Source organism: Heptranchias perlo, chromosome 18 (assembly GCF_035084215.1).
Source record: "Heptranchias perlo isolate sHepPer1 chromosome 18, sHepPer1.hap1, whole genome shotgun sequence".
In the NCBI taxonomy this organism is placed as follows: domain Eukaryota; kingdom Metazoa; phylum Chordata; class Chondrichthyes; order Hexanchiformes; family Hexanchidae; genus Heptranchias; species Heptranchias perlo.
In genome coordinates this window covers 52,617,512-52,641,727 of record NC_090342.1, presented here as the reverse complement: position 1 = coordinate 52,641,727, position 24,216 = coordinate 52,617,512, and the positions used below count along the sequence as shown (strand labels likewise).

General features: G+C 43.7%; 1 protein-coding gene across 3 annotated transcripts in view; it reads right to left on the bottom strand.

The window, feature by feature from the left end:
* The window catches only part of tbxas1 (thromboxane A synthase 1 (platelet)), a 177,049-nt gene that overhangs the window by 71,570 nt on the left and 81,263 nt on the right, over positions 1-24,216 (bottom strand). For all 3 annotated transcript variants that reach the window (XM_067999917.1, XM_067999919.1, XM_067999918.1), the window contains exons 5-6: positions 15,841-15,937; positions 12,030-12,146 (exon numbers count right to left, since the gene is read on the bottom strand). In XM_067999917.1, coding sequence (XP_067856018.1) covers positions 12,030-12,146; positions 15,841-15,937 — 214 coding nt within the window. The remainder of the gene's footprint in view (positions 1-12,029; positions 12,147-15,840; positions 15,938-24,216) is intronic.

The following is a 24,216-nucleotide window of genomic DNA, read 5'->3' as shown; positions in this document are numbered from 1 at the left end:
AAACGTTTAGATGGTCAGGGATAAGACTGTGCGTTGAGTTGAGCGTTAAGGTCCAAAATTGTGTGTATCACTTTAAATCAGGGTTGCACACTAATTGCAGCCATTTTCTCCCTACTTTACATGCTTCCAGCGTTCGGGATTAGCATATGCGCTAACTCCTATACCAAGATGGCGTCTGGCGCACGTCACGCAGGAAACATCTTGGATGTCGGAGGGGCCGTGAAGCGCTGAAACAACGGGCGCTACATGGCCCAATTTTGCGCCCAGTCTGCCTTTAAAAGATTCAGCCTCCCCCTGCTGGTGGAAAGTGCGAATGTCGTAGAATCGTAGTGACAAGGCCTGGATTTTTCGTATGCACGAGGTAAGTTCTGTGGTGGCCTGAATGTCTCGTCCTACCTGCAACGGGTCGACCAGGCGTGGGTTAATCACGCAATGCGATGCCTACGCCCGTTTTCGGGCATTAACCAATTTAACCCCCAGTGGCTCTACCAAAGAAATCTTTGGTCATGACTTACTTTTCACAAAAACGTGGTGAGTCTCCCGATTCAACTTATTACAAGTGCTCACTTACTGTGATCCTCATAATGGATCCCAGTTATTTTTGCCACTGCTGACATTAAACTACTGGCCTGTAGTTATTTAGTTTGTCCCTTCCTCCCTTTTTGAATAATGGTGTAAAGTCGCTGATTTAATCCATGAATCAATCAAGCTTTGGAATATTATAACTAATGGATCCCAATTTCCTCTCCTATTTTTCTTAATACTTTTGCGTGGGATCCATTGAAGGTTTGGTTTCAATCCAGTTACTTTATCCATTACAATTTTTCTGTTTCTATCAAGTCCTGTTAGATTCCCTCCTTCATTAAGCCCACCTCTTTTACAGCTTTCTTTCTCTTGACATATTTACAAAACCTTTGCTATTACTATTAATACCGTATGGAAATGTTTTTTCATACTCCCACCTTGAACATAATACAACGTTCTGAAGCACTTCACAAAGACAAAAATAACCATATAGCGAGCAGTGTTGGGACAAGAGTTAGGGATGGTGGCCAAACACGATTAACGAGGCAGGTTTAGCAAAGGTTTTTGATGGAATGGAGAGGTAGCAAGGTGGAGGGGATTTAGAAAGAGCATTCCGAAATACAAGAATAATGTAGCTGAAGGCTTTGCAGCTGAGGGTGACAGAGGAAGGTGGATGTAAATTAGGCCAAAGTCGGAAGAGCGGAGGGCGTGTGCTGGTACACAGGGCTGGAGGATGTTACAGAGGTATTAGAAGGTTGGGCGACTCTGGGTCAATTATAATCTCAGTCCTAAGTGGCTCCCACCATTGCTTTCCACTTCGGGGCACCTCCCATCAGTAGTATCCTGGAGTGGCCTGGCAGCACGGAAACCCTACTTGGCAGGGCTCTGTTGGAGGTGAAGAGTCGACATTTTTTAAAAAACGTCTCGAGTATTTTTATCAATGCATTTATTGTCTCCAAAATACAATGAATACCAAGTAATGCCCCTTGACTTTTCTTTCCCTTAATCTCAATGCCAGTCGTTCTCTTCATGCACACATTCAATATAGTAGACGCGATGTGGCTTAGGTAAATGCGTGACTTATAAAATTGTATTATCAATTCGGTTTTGGCAGCAGATTACAGGAAAGTAGAAAAAAAGACTTGCATTTCTATAGCGCCTTTCATTGTCCCAGGACGTCTCACAGTACTTTACAGCCAATGAAGTACTGTTTAAAGTGTATTCTCTGTTGTAATGTAGGAAACACGGCAGCCAAATTGTGCACAGCAAGGTCCCACAAACAGCAATGTGATAATGACCAGGTAATCTGTTTTAGTAGTTGAGGGATAAATATTGGCCAGGACACCAGGGAGAACTCCTCCACTCTTCTTCAAATAGTACCATGAGACCTTTTACGTCCACCTGAGAGGGCAGACGGGGCCTCAGTTTAACGTCTCATCCGAAAGACGGCACCTCCGATAGTGCAGTACTGCCTCAGTACTGCAATGGAGTGTCAGCCTGGATTTTGTGCTCAAGTCTCTGGAGTGAGACTTAAACCCAGAACCTCTGACTTGGAGGCAAGAGGAATACCACTGAGACAAGGCAGGCAACATATGTGCTATCTAAAATAATGATGATTTAAAAATACAGTTGCAGTCCATGTTCAGTTAATAGTAGCTCATTCCATTTGATGAATGGGCTAAAACATTTGTGTATTTGGTTAATCCAACTTTAGGACTGTTATCTGGCACAAATATTTTGCAGTAGAAATTGAGAACACTGCAATTCAACATCCTGGAGTTGTTGCTAGGAATGGCAAGTTTTGTTACAACCCTGCTCTTCTTTGCTCAGAGAGGGATCTTGTGCCTGAAATCCACCTAATGTTTCCCCATAATTTCTGTTAAGATCCTGACGGCACTGAACATTTGCAATGTGCCAACCATGTAGAGGACTTTTTCAAACTAACAACAACAACTTGCATTTATATAGCACCTTTAACATAGCAAAACGCCCCAAGACGCTTCATAGGAGCGTTACAAACAAAATTTGACACCGATCCACATAAGGAAATATTAGGATAAACCTTTGTCAAAGAGGTAGTTTTTAAGGAGCGATTTAAAGGAGGCAAGAGAGGTAGAGAGCTTTAGGGAGGGAATTCCAGAGCTTAGGACTAGGCAGTTGAAGGCACAGCCGCCAATGGAACGATGATAATCGGGGATGCGCAAGAAGCCAGAATTGAAGGAGCGCAGGAATCTCTGAAGGTTGTGGGGCTGGAGGAGGTTAGAAAGATAGGGAGAGGTGAAGCCATGGAGAAATTTGAAAACAAGGATGAGAATTTTAAAATCGAGTCGTTGCCTGACCGGGAGCCAATGTAGGTCAGCGAGCACAAGGGTGATACGTGAACAGAACTTGGTGTGAGTTAGGATACAGGCAGCAGAGTTTTGGATGAGCTCAGGTTTACCAAGGTCTCCCGTCCCAAACCATGGAGAAGTCCTTGGGCAGTTAGAATTGCTTTGTTGAGTTAAGTTCTGCTGTCAAAATGTACAACAATCACTGGGTGACACCACAATCAACTGGATTTAAACATTCTACCCAAGCAAAGCACCAAAAAGACCAAATTTGGGCACTGATGGGCACACTGGAATATTAGTTGCATGCAGTTTTTCACGTCCTCATGACACCACTTGTACTGAAGCAGCCGCAAGATGAGTTCTTTAATCGTAGTGAAGCGTTTCTTCCCAAATGTTGCTGTTCCCGCCAAAAACTCTGCACCTGAGACACCCCCAACTACCTCCCTCAGTCTGAGCCCAACAATGCACAGCTGTGGTATCTTGTTTGACCCAGAGCTAAGCTTCAAACCCTACATCATAACCACCATCAAGACCACCTATTTCCACCTATGGAGCATCACCAACCTCTACCTCTGCCTCACCCCCACTGCCACCGAAATGCTTATCCAGGCTCTTGTCACCTCCAAACTCGGGTACTCCTTGCCAGCTTCCTAAGTTGTGCCCTTCAAAATTGAACTCGTCCAAAACTCTGCTGTCCCGAATACTATCCCATACTGAGTCACACTTGCACTGTTAACTCTGTCCTCACCAAGCTTCATTGGCTCGTCCAATGCATCGATTTCAAAATCCTTGTCCTCATATACTGGTCCCTCCATGACATTGCCCACCTTGACCGCACCCCCGCCCCCCCCCCCCCCGCCTCCCACCTCTATATCCTCCTCCAACCCCATGTACCAGCACACGTCCTCCACTCTTCGGCTTTGGCCTCCTTTGCATCCCGCTTTCCTCTGTGCCACCTTCAGCTGCAGAGCCTTCAGCCATCTTATTCCTGTTCTTCGGAATGCTCTTTCTAAACCCACTCCACCTTGCTACCTTACTCCCTTCCGTCAAAAATCTTCTCAAAACCTGCCTCGTTAATCATGCCTTTGGCCACCACCTCTAACTCTTGTCCCAATGCTGCTCGCTGTCTGGCTATTTTTGCCTTTGTGAAGTGCTTTAGAATATTGTATTATGTTAAAGCTGCTACATAAAGATGGTCCAAGCGAATTGCAGAACTTTTAAAGTAAAATTAATAATGTAGTTTGCTACATAAAATAAATGACTTTTGGAGTGCAGTTACCATTGTCAGGTCGGGAAATACAGCAACGTTCCACAAGCAGCAATGAGATGAACACCCGGTTCATCTGTTTCTTGGTGGTGTTAGTCATGGAAGAAATATTAGCCAGGAAGCTTTGAGAACTGCTTGCTTTTCTTCACATAGTCTGACAGGATCTTTTAACACTGTTGAAGTCAAGCTTGTGATCTCAAGCCGGTGAAAGTACAGAATGAAGTTGAGGCATTTCCTCATCAGAAGAGGGGATGATCAGAGGGCAAACCAACCTCAGCCACTTCTGATCTTATCCTGGTGACTGTATAAACGCCAGTATTGGCAACGGTCCAGACGCAGGTTGGGGAACATGTAGTAAAAGAAGGGGGAATAATCGGGAGGATACAGTTGTCATGGTCCACGTAGGAACCAACGACATAGGTAGAACTAGAAATGAGGTTCTGCTGAGGGAGTTTGAGGAGCTAGGGTCCAATAAGCCGAACCTGAAAGGTAATAATCTCTGGATTACTACCTGAGGCACGTGCAAATTGGCATAGGGTCAAACAGATCAGTGAGGTAAATGCGTGGCTCAAAGAGTGGTGTGGGAGACGGGGGTTTCAATTCATTGGGCACTGGCACCAGTACTGGGAAAAGAGGGAGCTGATCCTTTGGGACAGGCTCCACTTAATTTTAAGCATGATTAACGAGGCAGGTTTTGAAAAGGCTTTTGACGGAAGGGATGGGACCAGTGTACTGGCGAATAGAATAACTAGGGAGGTGGATAGGGCTTTAAACTAAAAGGTGGGGGAGGGAGGGTTCAGGTAAGTGTAAATTTATAAATCTAAAGAGAAATGTCAAGGCCATAGAGCAGTGTAGCGATTTGGGTAAAGATAAGCAGAGTGTCTCAGGAAGGGACAGAGAGATTAACAGTAATGGTGCAACAGTGAATAAGATCAAATCAGGGAAAAATAGTAAAAAGTTAAAATTGAAGGCACTTTATCTGTATAAATGAAGCATTCCTAACAAGATAGACAAATTAATGGCACAAATAGAGATAAATGGATTCGATCTAGTAGACGTTACAGAGATTTGGTTGCAAGGTGACAAAGATTGGGAATTAAATATTCCAGGGTACATGACGTTTTGAAAAGACAGACAAAATGGAAAAGGAGGGGGGTCAGCCCTAATAATAAAGGATGACATAAAGACAGTGGTGAGAAAGGATCTTGGATCGGAAGATCAGGAAGTAGGATCAGTCTGGGTGGAGATAAGAAATAACAAGGGGCAGAAAACACAGGTGGGAGTAGTTTATAGGCTCCCTAACAACTGTTTGTGTGCACAGAGTATTAATCAAGAAATAAGAGGAGCTTATAACAAAGGTAATGCAATAATCGTGGGGGACTTTAATCTTCGTATAGACTGGGCAAATCAAATTGGCAAAAGTAGTATGGAGGACGAGTTCATGGAATGCATTCAAGACAGTTAAAAGAAGAGGCTTACAATGTTGCCAAGAAGTGTAGTAAGCCTGAGGATTAGGAGAGTGTTAGAAACCAGCAAAGGATGACCAAAAAATGGGTAAGGAGAAAAAATAGAATATGAGGGTAAACTAGCAATATAAAAAGATAGTAAGAGCTTCTACAATTATGTAAAAAGGAAGAGAGTAGCAAAAGTAAATGTGGGTCCCTTAGAGGCTGAGATAGGAGAAATTATAATGGGGAATAAGGAAATGGAAGAGACATCAAAGAAATATTTTGATTCTGTCTTCACAGTAGAAGACACAAAAAGCATACCAGAAATAGTGAAGAATTAAACGTCTAATGAAAGTGAGGAACTTAAAAGTAATTAATATTAGTAAAGAAAAAGCATTGGAGAAATTAATGGAACTAAAAGCCATCAAATCCCCTGGACCTGATGGCCTATATCCTAGGGTTCTAAAAGAGGTGGCTGCAGAGATAGTGGATGCATTGGTTGTGATCTTCCAAAATTCCGTAGATTTTAGTACAGTCCCAGTGGATTGGAAGGTAGCAAATGTAACAGCGCTATTCAAGAAAGGAGGGAGAGAAAATCCAGGGAAATACAGGCCAGTTAGCCTGACATCAGTCTTTGGGAAAATGCTTGAATCCATTATTAAGAAAGTGATAACGGGGCACTTAGAAAATCATAATATGATTAGGCAGAGTCAACATGGTTTTATGAAAGGGAAACCGTGCTTGACAAATCTATTAGAGTTTTTTGAGTGTGTAACTAGCAGGGTGGATAAAGGGGAACCAGCGGATGTCGTATATTTCGATTTTCAAAAGGCATTCGATAAGGTGCCACGCAAACGGTTGTTACACAAGATATGGACTCATTGGGTTGGGGGTAATATATTCGCATGGAAAGAGAATTGGTTAATAGACAGAAATCAGAGAGTAGGAATAAACGGGTCATTTTCAGGTTGGCAGGCTGTAACTAGTGGGGTGCCGCAAGGATCTGTGCTTGTGCCTCAGCTATTTACAATCTATATTAATGACTTAGATGAAGGGATCGAGTGTAATGTATCCAAGTTTGCTGATGATACAAAGCTAGGTGGGAAAGCAAGCTGTGAGGAGGACACAGAGTCTGCAAAGGGATACAGACAAGTTAAGTGAATGGGCAAGAAGATGGCAGATGGAGTATAATGTGGGGAAATGTGAGGTTATTCACTTTGGTAGGAAGAATAGAAAAACAGAATATTTTTTAAATGGTGAGAAACTATTAAATGTTGGTGTTCAGAGAGACTTGGGTGTCCTCGTACAGGAAACACAAAAAGTACAGGTACAGCAGGCAATTAGGAAGGCTAATGGTATGTTGGCCTTTATTGCAAGGGGGTTGCAGTACAAGGGTAAGGAAATCTTGCTGCAATTGTACAAGGCTTTGGTGAGACTACACCTGGAGTACAGTGTACAGTTTTGGTCTCCTTACTTAAGGAAGGATATACTTACCTTAGAAGCGGTGCAACAAAGGTTCACTCGATTGATTCCTGGGATGAGAGGCTTGTCCTGTGAGAAGAGATTGAGCAGAATGGGCCTATACTCTCTGGAGTTTAGAAGAATGAGAGGTGATCTCATTGAAACATATTAGATTCTGAGACGGCTTGAAAGGGTAGATGCTGAGAGGCTATTTCCCCTGGCTGGAGAGTCTAGAACTAGGGGGCATAGTCTCAGGAAAAGGGGTCAGACATTTAGGACTGAGATGAGGAGGGTTGTGAATCTTTGGAATTCTCTACCCCAGAATGCTGTGGATGCTTAGTCATTGAGGATATTCAAGATTGAGATCGATAAATTTTTGGACTCTGAGGGAATCACGGGATTTGGGGATAGGGAGGGAAAGTGGAGTTGAGGTTGAAGATCATCCATCATCGTAGTGAATAGTGGAGCAGGCTCGAGGGGCCGTATGGCCTTCTCCTGCTCCTTTTTTTTATGTTCTTATGGAAGACTGGGAAGTTCAAAACTTTTACCTTTGTGGACCAGTTGTTGCAAAAAATGGACCGTCACAAGCCACGTGTTACAAGCTACAATATAAAACATCAAATTTAAGGAACACAAAAAAAGGACTCCCCTCCCCCCACTGCGAAATTACAAACTTATATTAAAATCTAATTTTGAATAATTAAAAACACGTAAAAGGGGCTGTAGGTTAAGTTAGAAACTAACTGTTTGGATTTGCTGTCCTGGGTCAAGAACGGACTACAGGCGAGTGAGCCCCTGGGGCTTAGCAGCCCTGACAGCCAGGGCACAAGGGCTGCGTGTGGCCTGTGGGCTATACTCTGGACAGCTCTGACCTTGTGTTGTTCTAAAACAGGATAAAAGCCAGGAGCTTATTCTGCTTGGCCCTGGTGCAATATGCGAACTGCCGATAAGGCATTTATCTGCAGTTATGTGGCAGGCAAACCACTACTTTCATAGCAAGTGAAGCCCGTGGTTGGAGTTATTGCCAGCATCGTGTTCCCGTGTAATAAACCCCCTTGTTAACTTGGATTGTCTTTAACACTTGCAAGAAGCTAGGATGGTTATTTTTTTCAGACTCGTGAGCTGGCTTGCATTCAGCATTTTTCTAATTGCAGTCTGGGAATGGCAGGCTGTAAATGAATAACTGACCAACTAGTTCCACATGGTTGCCAGGAAACTGCTGGCTGCCTCGGTGCTGAAGCACTGACATAAGAACAGTCTGCTTGGATAACGTGACGAGCCTCATGATATTTTCCCTCCAAGGGTTTTTAATATGAACGCTATCTATATAAAAATGTTAATCTCCTCTGACACGTGAGTGAGGAATGGTGCTTCTCATAATGACTCCAGTGTCCTTCATCACTTTAATAGATGCCAAGCTTTAAACGGCAGGCAGACTTTGACAAGGAATTTCTTCCCCCCCGCACCCTCCCCCCGCCCTTGCACACTTTATGAAAAGATGATAGCTTCATTGTCCAAATGCTGCTGCCAGCCATGTAAATGAAATCGGTAACCTTCGCTGCGGAAGTATGGAAAAGAACAAAGATGTTTATCAAATGGCAGCTTTCAAAAAAAAGAATTTCTCTTGGCTCAGTGGAAATACAGCCAGTGAGTTCAGCGAATATTAAAGTAGCTGTACTCTTGCTGTGAGAAGCTATGTTGGAAGACTTCTGGCTCAACAGCAAGTGTGAAGTATAGTGTTACTATAAATGGCAGTTAGTATATTAGATGTCATCAAATTGTACATCATTTAAAATACATGCACTTTTTTGAGAAAATCCAGGTAACTTTCCTCCCCCAATTCTGTCCCTTTCTTTCCGAAAGGAACCAACCTAGATTTTTTGATTGAGGTTATTTGAAAGCTTATAATCCAGGCTGACACACCCAGTGCAGTACTGAGGGAGTGCTGCACTGTCGGAGGTGCCGTCTTTCAGATGATAAATGATACTGAGGCCGCACCTGCCCTCTCAGGTGGATGTAAAAGATCCCATAACACTGTTTTGAAGAGCAGCAGGGGAGTTCCGGCGTCCTGGCTAATATTTCTCCCTCAACCAACATCACTAGAACAGATTATCTTTTCATTATCACATTGCTGTTTGTGAGACCTTGCTGTGCACAAATTAGCTGCCGTGTTTCCTACATTACAACAGTGACTACATTACAGAAATATTTAATTGGCTATAAAGCAGTTTAGGACTTCCTGAGGTCATGAAAGGCGCAGTAGAAATACAAGATTATTCTTTCTTCTGATGGGGACGTGTATCTGGAATAACTTATGAGGCCAGCCACCAATGTGCTGATATAAATCTTTTGATCTGTATCCGTCATACCTCAGATGCCACTTGCTATGCAACCTATGTGGCACACTTGCTTCTAATTGGCTCAAATGTCATATTCATAAAACTGCAATAAATCACAATTGAGCAGGTTGCGAATGTACCAACCAAAAGCAGGTACATTGAAAGGCTACTTAAAAAAGTAAGAAAAGAACAAATAAGAAGTCGGCAATAGCTACCGATACAAAAGATAAACCAATGAAGTAACGCCAAATATTTTGTTTTAAATCCTTTTGAGCACAATTTGGAATCTAACTAAAATAAGAAACTTAGCATTGAAAATAAGACTTGAAACATAAAGGCATAATATCCTGGTGAATTTGTAATTTTTTTTTCATCAAACTTAGCAATACAAAAACAGGTTCTCCATTTAAAATATGTCTAAAAACATTTTTCACAGCAGGCTTGTAGCTCTCTGAGGGTTTGAGTTTATGGGGCTTCCTAGACAATCACCGTCAGCTGAAAAGAATCAACAAGGTACGATCTCCAGTACGCATCAGTGCCGACAACTCCGAAAAATATTTTACGATTAATGTCAAGAATGGCCGTTCACAGAGCACACCATGACTGGCTCTTTGTAAGCCTTGCCCCATCCTCAGCTTTTGTGTATCAAACATTGATACGGAGGATGAAAACCCCCAGGGAAATAAATTTCTCGGAGCAATGAAAGGAACCAAAAGCTGTTTTTATATATATAAAACAAAACAAAGTAAAACATGAACTCAATTTTTTTCTTAGGTAAGAAACAATGTAGGCTGTTTTCTTCAAGTGGTTGATTACTTAGAAAATACAGCATTTTCAAAGACCTTTCAATGAGCCAGCGCAGGAGTGATGGGCTGAAAGGCTGTGCTTTAAGATTCTACACACTTGCACTTTGAAATTTGGCATTGTTTCATCTTTTAATTTTCTAATAGTCACACCAGCTGCATTTCTTTATATTTATGTTTATCTCTGAATTCAAAAGCAACCAAAAAACAAAACAATTAATAGTGGAAAAAGTCTGGAAGGACTTGTATCACTTAAGTATGGAGGGAAGTTCCAAATAAATGTCCTGAACTTAATTTTTAAAATTTATGCAGAACCTTTTCAGTACTGTCCAGAGGTATTTGGTAAAGAAGCAAATTATTTTCTTTTGTAAGTTTAATATAATTCATGGCCTTCGATATAAAAATTCACACACTATACAGAAGGAAAGAGCTGCTTCCCCCATGCTGCATGCAGATTTATTTATGTAACTGTGGTATATGAAGGGAACAAATTTATTTATGTATCTGCAGTGGGTATGGAAAAAACAATGTATTTATTCCCATGAACTAATAAAAAAAATCATTTACTTCACTGTTTCTTTTACAAATTTCTTTCTAAATCCTTTCAATGGAAATGTGGACCCCTCCCCCACTTACACACCCCAGCATCTTTCCCTTGCAAGAGCGTAACTTCCATTTCATTGTGAGCAGTGCCATGGGAGACCAGCTAATAACCTAAAGTCTGGCTTAAGTTTGGATGTGGCTGCTTCTTTGCATTTTGGCTTTATCGCAGGAGCAATTTGGAAAGTTTGAGATTTGACACACCTTTTTGTTCTCGCGTACAAAGATGTCAGTGGAAGTTTGGTTAGCTCATCTTTCCAGTTGCCATGGATACCAGAAGTAGCTAGTCACACCACCACATTAACTGTCTATTCAGCTCATTGAAGTTTGTGAAATCTTGCTGTGTGCCAAATGGATGCCATGTTTGCTTATATAACAACAGTCACTGAACTTCAAAAGCAATTCAGAAGCTTAGAGATGTTTCTAAGAGGTATATGTTGTGCATATCTGTGTATGTCATCTTGTCTTGAAACAATGTTGGCACAGTTTGATTTTAACCTAATTCCATTGTTTTGGCCTGTACTTTGAGATTGTTTAGGAAGATTGAATAGTGCGACAGCATCCAACTTCTCCTTGCTCTGCAATAACTAGCAATCTCTCTCCGAAATGAAAGAAAGGGTGCACTTCTGAGACTGGAGGTGAAACACATGGTTGGGCTTTATAGGGAGCTTTACTCTGTAACCAACTGACCTGGGAGTGCTTGATGCTGACATGGTTTTTTTTTCCAATTCATTTTCGGGATGTGGGCATTGTTGGCAAGGCTGGCATTTATTGCCCATCACTAGTATAACTGAGTGGCTTGCTAAGGGCCGTTAAGAATGAACCATTTTGATGTGGGACTAGCATCACATATAAGCCAGACCAGGTAAGGACGGCAAGTTTCCGTAATGGACATCAGTGAACTAGTTGGGATTTTATGACAATCTGACAGCCTCAAGGTCACTTGTACTGATACCAGCTTTTCATTTCCAGATTTTTTAAACTGAATTCAAATTCTCAAACTACCACACTGGGGTATGAACTCATGTTCTCTGGATTGTTAGTCCTGGCCTCTGGATTACTAGACCAGTAACATAACCACGGCACAATCATACTCATTTGGTGCCTGAAATGGAAAGAGTTGAAATCTTTTGTACTAACATCTGTTACCTTAATGAGCAATAAAATTCACACAAAAAAGGTAATTTTTAAAAAAAAGTTTGAAATGCAATGAGGTAATGATCGAGTTATAAAAATAGATTTTGACTACTTCTCACCTCTTTCATTTTTGCAGTACTGAAAGTTGGTGTCAGAAGACTGCGAACATTTTTCCAATCTCCATCTTGTAGGAACAAAAGGCTGTCGCTTAGTGGCTTGTTGATAACATTTATTTTCTAAAAAATAGACACATTATTTATCGTCAGTTAAGCGTCTCAGAATTATCGAGGCTATCTTTAAGAGCACATAGTGCATTGGCCAATGTACAGCACCGCTGGCAAAATCTTTTTTCTTACAATCTGCTCTTCTCCTGAAGGTCAAGACTCCTAGTAGGGGCCAAGTCCACAGGTGCCTGTTGGCCCCCTGTCCACCCCCCCCAACCCCGAGATCTCGCTCAAGTGGCATTTCAATGAATGTTGGTTGGTTATTTAACCATGGTGGGCCTCACATACGAGCCCGACCTTGTCCTCGCTTGATGTTCACACGTGCACACTTTTTGCTCAAAACCAGATCCCAGGTGTGAAGGGGCTGCTCGCTGACTCACTTCGCTACACCTGTTGCACTGTAAATAATTCTTTTAGACAAAGCTTTAGAACTAAGGTTGGCCACACACAGTGATGTCACTTAATCTAGAATGGGGTATTAGGAAGGGAAGTCTTGTGGTTTGGGAGCATTGGGATGGCTCTGGGATCAGGCAGTACTGAAAGTGCAGTCTAGAGGTTTGTGAACACTGAGAAAAGATTCCAGAAGATAAAAGTGTGGGGGTTCCTCAGGTCCAGCAGGACTGATGAGCATTTTAAAGCATTTTTGTAGCGTGTGGTTGGGGGAGTGGCAGGTGCAGGCACAGACTTGTAGTATTGGAGGTTGCTGATATCTACCATAAATTTCAATAAGCAATTGACATAAAATACTCCAAAGCTTGTTGTTTATGCAGTTTCCAAGTTTTTTAAATATATATTTATATACAAATCCTTGTCTCAAAAATGAGAAAACACATCTTTTAAAAATGAATTTTCAACAATAGTAGACAACAGTCTTTGTTTCCCTTTCTAAACATTAACCAAGAAATCATGATCATAGGTGTGGCTGTACCCCATGCTACTGTTCGTGGGTGTTGTTTATTACTAGATCTAAATAAATGCTAGATTTGCCTGAAATAAAAAGTTGACATTTCAATTTCCAGTTTCTTTGAAAGCCTTTTGGAAAAAACAAAGAAACTCTCATCCACATAGGATGAGAAGACACACCCACCCAATCTTCTACTCCTTTTGATGCACATATGGCATGCTGGGAAATTCTTGCAAACTGCACATGCTCAGAATGGACAGATGTGGTTGAAAGCTCTCCAACCGCCGTGAGGGGAAAAAAAGGAGTTGCTTTTGACAGTCTAAGGCCCTGCAGTCAAAACTTTAATGGACAGAGTAGATGGAGAGAAACTGTTCCCATTGGGCGGAGGGGTCAAGAACCAGAGGACATAGATTTATGGTGATTGGCAGAAGAACCAAAGCGATATGAGAAAAAACCTTTTTATACAGCGAGTGTTTGTGATCTGGAATGCACTGTTCGAGGGGGTGGCGGAGACAGATTCAATCGTGGCTTTCAAAAGGGAATTGGATAAGTACTTTAAGGGAAAATATTTGCAGGGCTACGGGGATAGGTTGCGGGAGTGGGACTAGCTGGATTGCAGAGAGCCGGCACAGACTCGACGGGCCGAATGGCCTCCTTCTGTGCTGTAATCATTCTATGATTCTATGCACTGCGTACAAGAGAAGTGCTTTTGGTTGTGTACAATTACAATATTGCAGCTGTGTTTACCTACAGTACAGAAGTGGATGGTTTAGAATGTTTGTTAGAGAATATTGGTAAACAAATGACTGAAATTTCCAATAAAGGTTCCCTGAAGCATTTCATTTGGAAGGAAGATGACTTTCATCTCAGCCTCCTTTCCGTTCCAAAGTTCTCCTGACCTTTAAAGCCTGATGAATTTTCAGACCCTATTTTATGTCTGTTCAAATTGGTCCTTCAAGGAGGTTAGGTTAAATTTTGCCATTAAGATAATAGTCAATAGGACATTTTAAAAAAATTATTATTCATTCTTGGGATGTGGGCGTCACTGGCAAGACCGGCATTTATTTCTGTCCCTAGTTGCCCTGAGAAGATTGTGGTGGGCCGCTTTCTTGAAATGCTGAGGAGCGGTTTGATACAACTGCAGTTCTTGCTAGGCAGTTGTAGTTAAGCCTAGCAAGAGGGCTAGTTGAGTCAACCACCTTGGTGTGGGACTGGAGTCATATATAGGCCAGACCGGGTAAGAAAGGCAGGTTTCCTTCCTTAAAGGACATTAGTGAACCAATTGGGTTTTTACGACAATTTGACAGCTTCACGGTCACTTTTACTGACACCGGCTTTTCATTTTATTTCCAGATTTCTCGGGAACATAACATTTTGTGTGCTGCCAAAACTATGGAAATATCACATGGAGGAGCTCAGCAAGTGAAGTACGTATATTGCAAGATGTCAGGTTGGTCAGGTGTTCTGAAGTTAGACATCCTTTGGAGGCAGCGAGAAGTTTGCAGGACATTCTTTACTCAGGGTGAATGTTTGGAATAATCTTCTGGGTGGGCTGTAGATACAAAAACATTAGTGATATGGAAAATGCAACTGAAGGCGATAATGGGAGAGTACTAGTGAGATCAGCTTCAATGGGCAAAATGGCCAATTCTCATCTTGACTGTGTCTGAGATTGCGTTAAAATCTGTGGTCGGAACAGCCTATTCTTTCTTTTTTTGTTCTGTACTTTCTTATTTTTTCCAGTTCTTTTTTCTGCATTAAAAAAAATTCATGACAAGAATACAAACCCAAACAGGAAAAGAGTCAAACATTTCACATTTAGCAGTCAAGGTGGAAGATTGGTTTACTGAAAATTATTTAAGGAGAAAAATCATGCTCTGGTTTATAAGCTGCTGCAGTTGGGAGGACATTTCTCAACTTGACATTTACCCTGAGGAGGTACATTGATGGAACCATTGTGCCTACTTCTGCAGTAGTTTTACATGCTTGAGGGTCTGAATGGCCTTGGGGGTGGGATGGATAGTCAGAGCAGGCTGCACAGGTGCTATCAAGCCTGTAAGGGAAGAGAACGTGAGCTATGGTTCCTGCTCTTGATCCCTATACAGATGCCCCTTACTTGGTGTGTGCATCCCACTTTCTAACATTAATTCTCCAGATCAATATTATTGTAAATATGAGGAGAAAAACAGTAGTTATAAATACAGAAAGTACACTTGGGCACATTCACCACTGTTTTGCAAGCTGTGAGGGAAAGCGATTTAACTTCAGTCAGATCCTGCAACCTCTGGGCTATCAAGCAAACAGTGCTACAGTTACCCTTGTTCAGCTAATTAAACAAGAACTGCGTTCAGCTTGCACAATGAATGCTGTAACAAGCTCCTCAGTGGCGATGTAATATTCCGACTAAGTCAGAATTATTAAACGTGCCCCAAGAGACAGAGTCTGGAATTACCAGCGCAATGCAAGTACGAGGGGGATTCACGATCTCTCACGTCAGGCTCCTGCTGAATACCGGGGAAACTGGTGAGTCGGACAGCTTGTATTGGGAAGGGGGTCCCAAAAATTGATATTGGAAGAGATGCTCCGTGTAATTCAGAGTTACACGCGACTGTATGTCGAGCTTACGTTTGAACTTTAAGGTGAAAGCAAAAGGTTGTGGCGCGGCATGGCAGTTAAAAACAAAGTCGGCAAAGCCCTTTGAGTTGTTCCAAGTTTTAAAGTTGGGTCTTAAATTCTGAACCACATTGGGCATGTGACTTGTTAGTTTACAGTAACGGTGTAGACGGGTTCAGAATCTCTTACCAGTCTGTTGACAAAGTTGCTGAAGTCCTTCACCATAATCTGCTTCAGCATTTCAGGCTCAGCAATCAGAATGGCGGCTTGCCGACCAAAGTAGTATCTGAAACATACATTTCTTGAGAATAGATTGCAATTTTCAGGCAAATCTTTTTGCCACTTCAGCTATTTATGCAGTCAGATGTGTGTGAAATATACATACAACAGGAAACAAATTACAAATCGTGATAAAACAACGTGATTCTTTCTCCCCCACTCCCACAGCCCCTTTATTAAAATTAATTTTCTCTCCACTCTTTCCTAAGCTGTACTGACGTAGAGGTACGCACGTGCACTGCTCTTGGGGCTCTGCCAGCCTGGTAACATGTACCGGAGACCTTCTGTTCCTTATGGCTCAGAACCACACCAAGCAATGCCTTTACCAGTCATACTTTGGGTAGCTTTATCCTGGCTAAAACTTACAGACATGGGCTATAGACACATTAAACACCCACTCCCTCCACCAACAGCGTACTGTTGATGTAGTGTGTACTATCCACAATTGTGGGTTCTAAACCATTTTAACAAAAGACATTTGAAAGAAAGGGTTAACTGTGCCCCTTTTAAACAAAGACATTTGAAAACCTGAAACACAGTAATGTAGTAAACTGTGTTCTTGCAAATCCTGTTTCTCCCTCAGTGACACTAGCATTGGAGAAGTATAAGTTTCAGGATCGAAGACATTGTACTGCAGATAGATATCTAGATTATTAAATAAATAAGCTAGATGGATAATATTGAGCTTAAAGCGTTGTCAGGCTTTCAAAGCACATTGGCTTTTGGAAACACAAGCTTTTCAACCTAGCAGGGTGTAATGTAAGAGATGACAACAAGGGCATACATCAAAGGCTTCGGATTTGGAAATCAATGATAGGTGTGAAAAGGGATGGGCCTCTCATTCCTATCTGGTAATCTGTTCAAAGAACTGGGATTTGTAAAACGTCAAATAGTATTCCAACCAGCACATGGTCAAATGGTATAAGAATGGATTTGAAACCAGTGAAGCAATTAAAATTGGAGCTGTCAGGACCATTAAGAATGTCTGTGTATAGAAGTGAAAGGAGTTATCTCTGCATGGAAAGTAATAAAAAGAGGTAGTAAAGGGACCTTTTACATCCCACGGTTCGAGCACATGGGCCCCGATATTAGCAGGGAGGTGGGATGGCAGCAGGGGGGGGGCGACTGCCTTCTGTTCTCTTTCAGGGCCTTCAGCGACCGCTGTGACGGCGGGGGGGCGATTCCTCAGAGGACCTGCCGTCCTCTAAGGGGGCACCATCACATCTGAGTGAGCCATCCACCAGCGCAGATACACACACCTCGGTGGGTCCCCGTCTACAGTTAGTTGGGGTCGCACATGGTGAGTTACCACACGAGCAGACACTGGTGGCAGGGACAGCTGTGGAGAGTCCGTGTCAGTAGGAGCACTCTTCTCCAGGCTCTGCTCAGCTGCACACAGATGCTGAACCCTGGGGGCCATCCATTAAAAGGAGAATGATCGAGGGGCAGTAGCACATTTGCGAGGTGCTGGAACAGGTGCCACGCGCACTCTCCACAATCGCGCAGAGGATGGAGGAGTCCAACTCCTGCATGAGTGGAATGGTGGCACAGGTAAGGGAGGGCATCTCTGAGATACTGTCACAGAGACGTGAGGGCATCTCTGAGATAGTGTTGCGAGAAAGTGCAGGAAAGTCTGCGATGGAGGGAAGGCTAGCCTCCATGGAGCTTCAAGCACAGCTCACAGATGCGTCCATTCAGGCCCTGACAACGATCGTTTGGACTCAGGGTGAACAACATTCTACCGCCTTAAACATGCAGGCAGATACTCTAGCACTGGCCTTACAAGGCTTCACACATGTCCTCCAAACTATCATCTAGCAGAGTGGTAGGAGTGGTGTGGGCCTGGCCCAGGGGAGGGATGATGGCGAAAGGGGACATGGAAGTGGGGACGCCACTCAAAGCGCCCCCATGTCTCACCCATTGCCCCCCTCTCAATCAGTACCCACAATGCTGGCTCCTCTCCAGGTGGCCGAGTCTGCCCCTGCACAGGTGCAGGTGGAGCAGTCTTTGGAGAGGCCCTCACGGGCACCGAAACCCAGAGGGCATAGGCCCAAAGCATCTAATCGGTCAGGACATGAACAAGAGCAACCTGCCACTACCTCTGCTGCAGCCACAGGGGATGCAACACGTAGAAGTAATCGGAAGCGAAAGGCAAAGGTTTTGTAAGCACAAAGGGGGTGCACAAGGGTGTTTGATGGTTGGTCATGTTTTTTATTTATGTTTGCTTTTTGTTAAACGCACATTAAATATTATGATTGTCACCGCTACTGCCACATCTTGGCCATTCTTGACTGGCTTCTGTAATAAGGCCCTTTCACGAGGTTCACCATGAACGCCGGCACTTGATGACACCCATTGGGTCACTCTACAGTGGGTGTATGTGTAATTGCAGGACTGTTTTGTGCAGGGAGGGGGAGGGGTGGGGGCTGGTGTGGGTGCTGCTTGATCCAGGTGGTGAGGACTGGACTCTTCACACTGTCTGATGTTAGGAGAACCGTTCACATATCAGTGACTCCCTGGCCTCATGAGCAGCCAGGTGAGCTGCTGTTCTGCCCATGGGTTGCGCCGCCTCCTCCTCCTCCTACTCCTCCTCCTCAATGTGGGTGGCAGATGTGGATGGGGCCTCCTCAAGCGGCACACCTCTCTGTTGGGCCATGTTGTGCAGGGCTCAACACACGACTATAATGCGTCCCACTCTGTCTGGTGCGTATTGAAGTGCTCCCCCAGAATGATCAAGGCACTTGAAGCGCATCTTGAGCAGCTCTACAGCATGCTCAATTGTAGACCTGGTAGCGATGTGGCTGTCGTTATATCGACGCTGTTGCTCAGTGGTGGGGTTCCTCAGAGGTGTCATGAGCCATGTGTGAAGGGGGTATCCTTGTGCCCCAGGAGCCAGCCCTTGCGGGTGTTTGGTTCGTGGAAGAGGGGCAGGATGTTGGACTCCCGGAGGATGAAGGAATCATGGCAGCTGCCAGGGTATCTGGCGGTGGTCACAAACAAGCTGAGTGTTGATGGAGTGATAGCCCTTCCTGTTGATGAACAATCCTGGCTCGTGTGGAGGTGCTCATATTGCTAAATGGGTGCAATCGATTACACCCTGCACCCGTGGGAAGCCAGCCACAGCGTGGAATCCCACTGCCCTCTCCGTCTGGCTGAGGTCGTCCATGGGAAAGTTGACGTAGAGCGAGGCCCTGCTAAACAAGCCATTGGTGACCTGCCTTATGTACTTGTGTGCAGACAACTAAGAGACCCCGGCAATGTCCCCGGTGGCACCCTGGAATAATCCGGAGGTGAAGAAGTTGAGGGCAGTGGTGACTTTGACAGCGACAGGTAAGGAGATGCTGCTCGGCCCAGCCAGGAGCAGCTCGGCATGAAGGAGGCAGCAGATGTCTGCGACTACCTGGCGACTGACTCTGAGCCTCCGTATGCACTGCTCCTCAGAGAGGTCCAGGAAGATGAGCCTCGGTCTGTAGACCCTGTTGCGAGGGTAGTGCCTCCTGCGACGTCGCTCTCTCTGTTGTTGCCCTGCGTGCTCTTGTGTAAGTGCCTGTGGCGCAGCACTGTGTTGTGGTGCTCCAGACGGCGGAGATGGATGCCGTGCCTGGCGAGGCTGGAGATGTTGCTCGTCTTCGGATGAAGTGATGAATGCAGCCATGGTGCCCTCCATCCTGACGGTGTGAGGTTGAGGGGGTCCGCAAAGTAGGTAAATGTTTGCACAGCAGAGTTTTGGGTGGAAAGTAAGAATTTTGAGTGGAAACACATAGGTCTTGCAGTCAAAACTTTGAGGTGACAGAGTGCCCTGCTGCAATAAATGAGGTTTTCTCCCCACCTGTCAAATAATCATTTGCATCTCCCACTCACAGGGAGTGTTTCCCACAGCACGGGAAAGACACTGAGGATCCTTCAAAATTGCACCCCTGTCAAAATGTCTACTCAATCAGGTATCTCAAGTACTTTAACTATCTGTCAAGGTATGTGAATCATCATCCCGCCGGGCTCCGAACCCACTCCAGATTTTTACAATTTTAGGAGTCCCCCCGCCCCCAATGCACCCACTCCGCCTTCCGAAAATCGGGGCCATGGTCTTTTCTACATCAAAGGGTCTCCAGTCACATGATCAAAGTCTAAACTGTCAATCATTAAGGATGTTAATGATTGAGGCATAGCAACAGGGAGCGATTGGACAAAAAGAATGACACGCCCCAATCCTACATCCTATTGGTAAAAACAATATAAAAGACTTTGAGAGAAGAACGGTCTCTTCATCGCACGATAGGCACAAGGAACGCACACTGCAGCCGGACATCACGCAAGGAAAAGACCTCAAGACACAAGAAGCTGATCACATCTGAGCTGCCTTGATGAGTAAAATCCTTGGTTTGAAGGTTGTATATATTACATGATTTGCATGATGTGTGTATGAATTGTTAAGTCATTAAATAATAATGTTGCGAATTATTAAGTGTATAACTGGATTTTATCGAGGAAAGTCATATAGATGATTTGATTTTGCTTCATGAATGCTCTTATGAATTATGACATCATTAAATAATTACTTTTGATTAACAAAACTACCGTGAGTGAGGGTGACTTTCTTTGCTTGACTATTCGTCCAGTTCCAAGAATCACAGGAAATACGGAGTACCCTACACAAGACGCACTGCAGCAACTCGCCAAGGCTTCTTCGACAGCACCTCCCAAACCCGCAACCTCCACCACCTAGAAGGACAAGGGCAGCAGGCACATGGGAACACCATCACCCGCATGTTCCCCTCCAAGTCACAGACCGTCCTGACTTGGAAATATATCGCCATTCCTTCATCGTCGCTGGGTCAAAATCCTGGAACTTCCTGCCTACCAGCACTTTGGGAGTACCTTCGCCACACGGACAGCAGCGGTTCAAGAAGGAGGCCCACCATCACCTTCTCAAGGGCAACTAGGGATGGGCAATAAATGCCGGCTTTGCCAGCAACGTCCACATCCTGAGAATTAATTTAACAAAATCTTGCAGTCCAGCTAGAGAATGGCACTGAGAATCCCGGCAAGCAGGATTTGTACGGGAATGGGAAGGTGTGAAAATGAGGGAGAAATTTAAATGTTAAACATACATATATCACTTGGGGTTCGGGCATCCTTTGTGCGGCATAGGGAATGTGGGTTCATGTAGACTCCAGATGCTATACAGTGCAGGTGATAGAATAGTAATCTGGTCACACAAATAATCCCATAGGAAGAAGCAATTGTTTACTTGTCAACTCTTTGCATATTCTGCTCAGACAGCAGCTCATCCAGAAAGTCGTTCCATCCACTGACATGTTGACATTTCATGCAAATTAAAGCATGCATTCGCTTTACAGAACAGTTTTTTTTTTAATTAAGGAGCTGAAACGATACGGTTTGCAAATGAAAACAGTGGCAGGCACAGACCTTTTTGAGTGAACAAGGCGATGCTCTGTTTTAGTTTTTTCCCCTTCGCTCCTGAAGGCACTGATTGTTAACAGACTCTTCTTCAACGGGCTCTGGGTGACCATTCAAATGGCCAACCTTCATATGAGTGTCAGCAAGCTATTGAACCTGACTGCCTATACACACACACACACACACACACACACACTCCAGCGGGAATGGTAGCTTGGCTGGTTTTTCATCTCCCTAGACCAGGGGCACTGAGGCCAACTATGGCGCCTCTGCTACCATCCTTGCTGAGATCAGCTAACTCAGCACAGAATGGGGATCGAACCTGGAATTAAAACCCATGAAGACCTGTACAGTTGAATATCTGTAAGTATACAATACACCTAAATATCATGCTAGCATTTAATTGCCATAATTTTTTCCCCAGAACCTTCTCCCATTCTCTCCTGAAGGCACTGGGGATGGTTCCACAGAAGCCAGCACTCTGATACTTCGCCTGAGTTCCTATTCTACGTGTGTGAGCTCAGACACCAAATGGTATCAGGCTGTTCGACTATGGAGGGAATCACAGTCTGTCGTCTACGTAGGCAATTTCCAGCAGTGGTCACTGCATAACAGTCAGGTGCAAGGACTCTGGCTGATTCTTTTGTCTGGTCACCTCTCAAGTACAGGAGCACGGAGACCATTTGAATCACTCCCACTGTTGCCCCAGCTGTGATTAGTTAACTCAACAGGGACCAGGAATGGAACCTGGTCCCTTCTGGTCTGTGTAACTCAGTGCAGCATCACCAGGTGGTGCCTTTACCCACAAGGTCGCAATATGATGTGACTTAGAATTTTGTGTAATGAGAGAAATCGGAATAGACAACAACTACTTACACTTAAATAGTGCCTTTAACATAGTAAAATGTCCCAAGGCTGTCTATTTGAGGTCCATTTGGGTGTTATAAAGACTCAGCTATTCTGTATGTGCAAGGTTCACATAGCTGTAATAGAAAGCACATTACACAAGTACACTAATGGACCTCGTTGGCATGTGGAAATGAAAATTAGGCTAATTGGAAAATAGGCACTTCCCTACAGCTCAAATGCATGGTTCCTGTCTGGAAAACGTGTACATGGTAGTATGGTGCATAATTAATTAAATACCATTAGTCATAATTTTACAAGTTAAAATTCTACAAGAAGTGCAACCATCACTATTCTTATGAAATGTTGAGGGTATATAAAAGGAGAGAGAACATATAAATGAATTAGCTAATTAGATCTCATTACGCTGGCAAATTATCCAATTGATTACTAAACAGATTTTCTCAAGAAACTCAAATACTGCAAGTGTTATCTTTTCCTAACTTGGAAGGTCTAATTGTTTTCTGCCTCAAATGGGAAATGAATGAAACGGCTTAGTTTACATCAGATGTTGCTGCAAAATGTTTAATCAGAAATGTGACTTCCGTCCTCCATTAATAGCTTTCCTTTGCTAATTGCCTCCCCTTTTCTCCTCCAGCTTCTTTCCTCTACTGAAGGCGTTTGATTCCTTGCCGGGGTATGCTTCTATGGCCAGTGGTCATTCTCCGTTACCTCATCCAATTCTCCTTTACGCATGTGTCAGCCTTGTTGCTGAGTGTAGGCAGGCTATGACAGTGGAGTGCGATCCTTTCCTCACCTAACGTCTGAACGCAGACTTCCAGTAAGAATCCCCCCTATAACTCTGGCCAGCTTTCCCTCCACTTAAACCAGCTGCAGTGCTCCCAATGTTGCCTGAGGTGAAATCAGTTAACTCAGCACAGACTGGGGATCAACTCGGGACCTTACTGATCTGTATAGCTCGGAGATGAGATTTAACATCTGACGGCTTGACTTTACTGGTTAAATTGCTTTTCATATGAACAACTTTTATATTTGCATTGTTTGATGTATTGGATTGTGACTTCAAAGTACGTTACTTTGGATATTGTTGAACTTTATTTCAGTTTACATGCAGTTTAATTTTAAAGAAGGGGAAATGCAATGATAAGTTTGTACAAAACATTGGTTAGGTTAGAGTACTGAGTGCAGTTTTGGGCTCCTCGTTACAGAAAGGACACAGAGAGCGTACAGCGTAGATTCACCAAGATGATGCCAGCGCTGGGAACCTTTAGTTTGGAGGAGAGACATGAGATACTGGAGCTATTTCCACTGGAGCAGAGAAGGCTAAAAGGAGATTTAATTGTTTTTTTTTCTAATTATGAAGGGTTTTGATAGACTGAACAGTAAAAGACTATTTCCCTTGACTGGGAGACTATGACAAGTGTGAGAGATTGGGAGAAACTTCTTACACTGAAGCTTGGAACGCCTTGCCACAGGGAGTGGTTGAGACAGAAACCACTGCATCTTCTAATGGAAATATATGAAGCAGAGGAAGATACAGACTATGGAAGAGGGCAGAGCAATGGGATTACTTTTGGATTGTTATAGCGAAGAGGCAGTATAGACAGGATGGGCAGAATGGCCTCCTTCTGTGCTGTAAACTTCTAGAGTTCCGTGACAATTCTTTGTTTTTGCTGGTGTCCAAAAGGACACAGGATCAGTTGGCTATTTGCCAGGCCAGTGGAGACTGGCCCCTCACTGGGCAGGCAGTTGTAGCTGCTCTACACAAAAGCAGGCACTCAGATACTGAGACAAGAGAGAGTGAAAGATTCTAATAAGTTTGTCCTGGGTTCTGTGATGATTTAGTCCCTAAACAAGTACAAGTTCCTAACACGGGAACACAGCCCTCCACACTGAAAAATCAGTACAACTTTCGCTGTCCGCTGTTAAAATAGTCACTTCACTATTGAGTCACACTTCAAAATACCCTGAAAGATACGGAACTGTAGCGGTTATGTTACT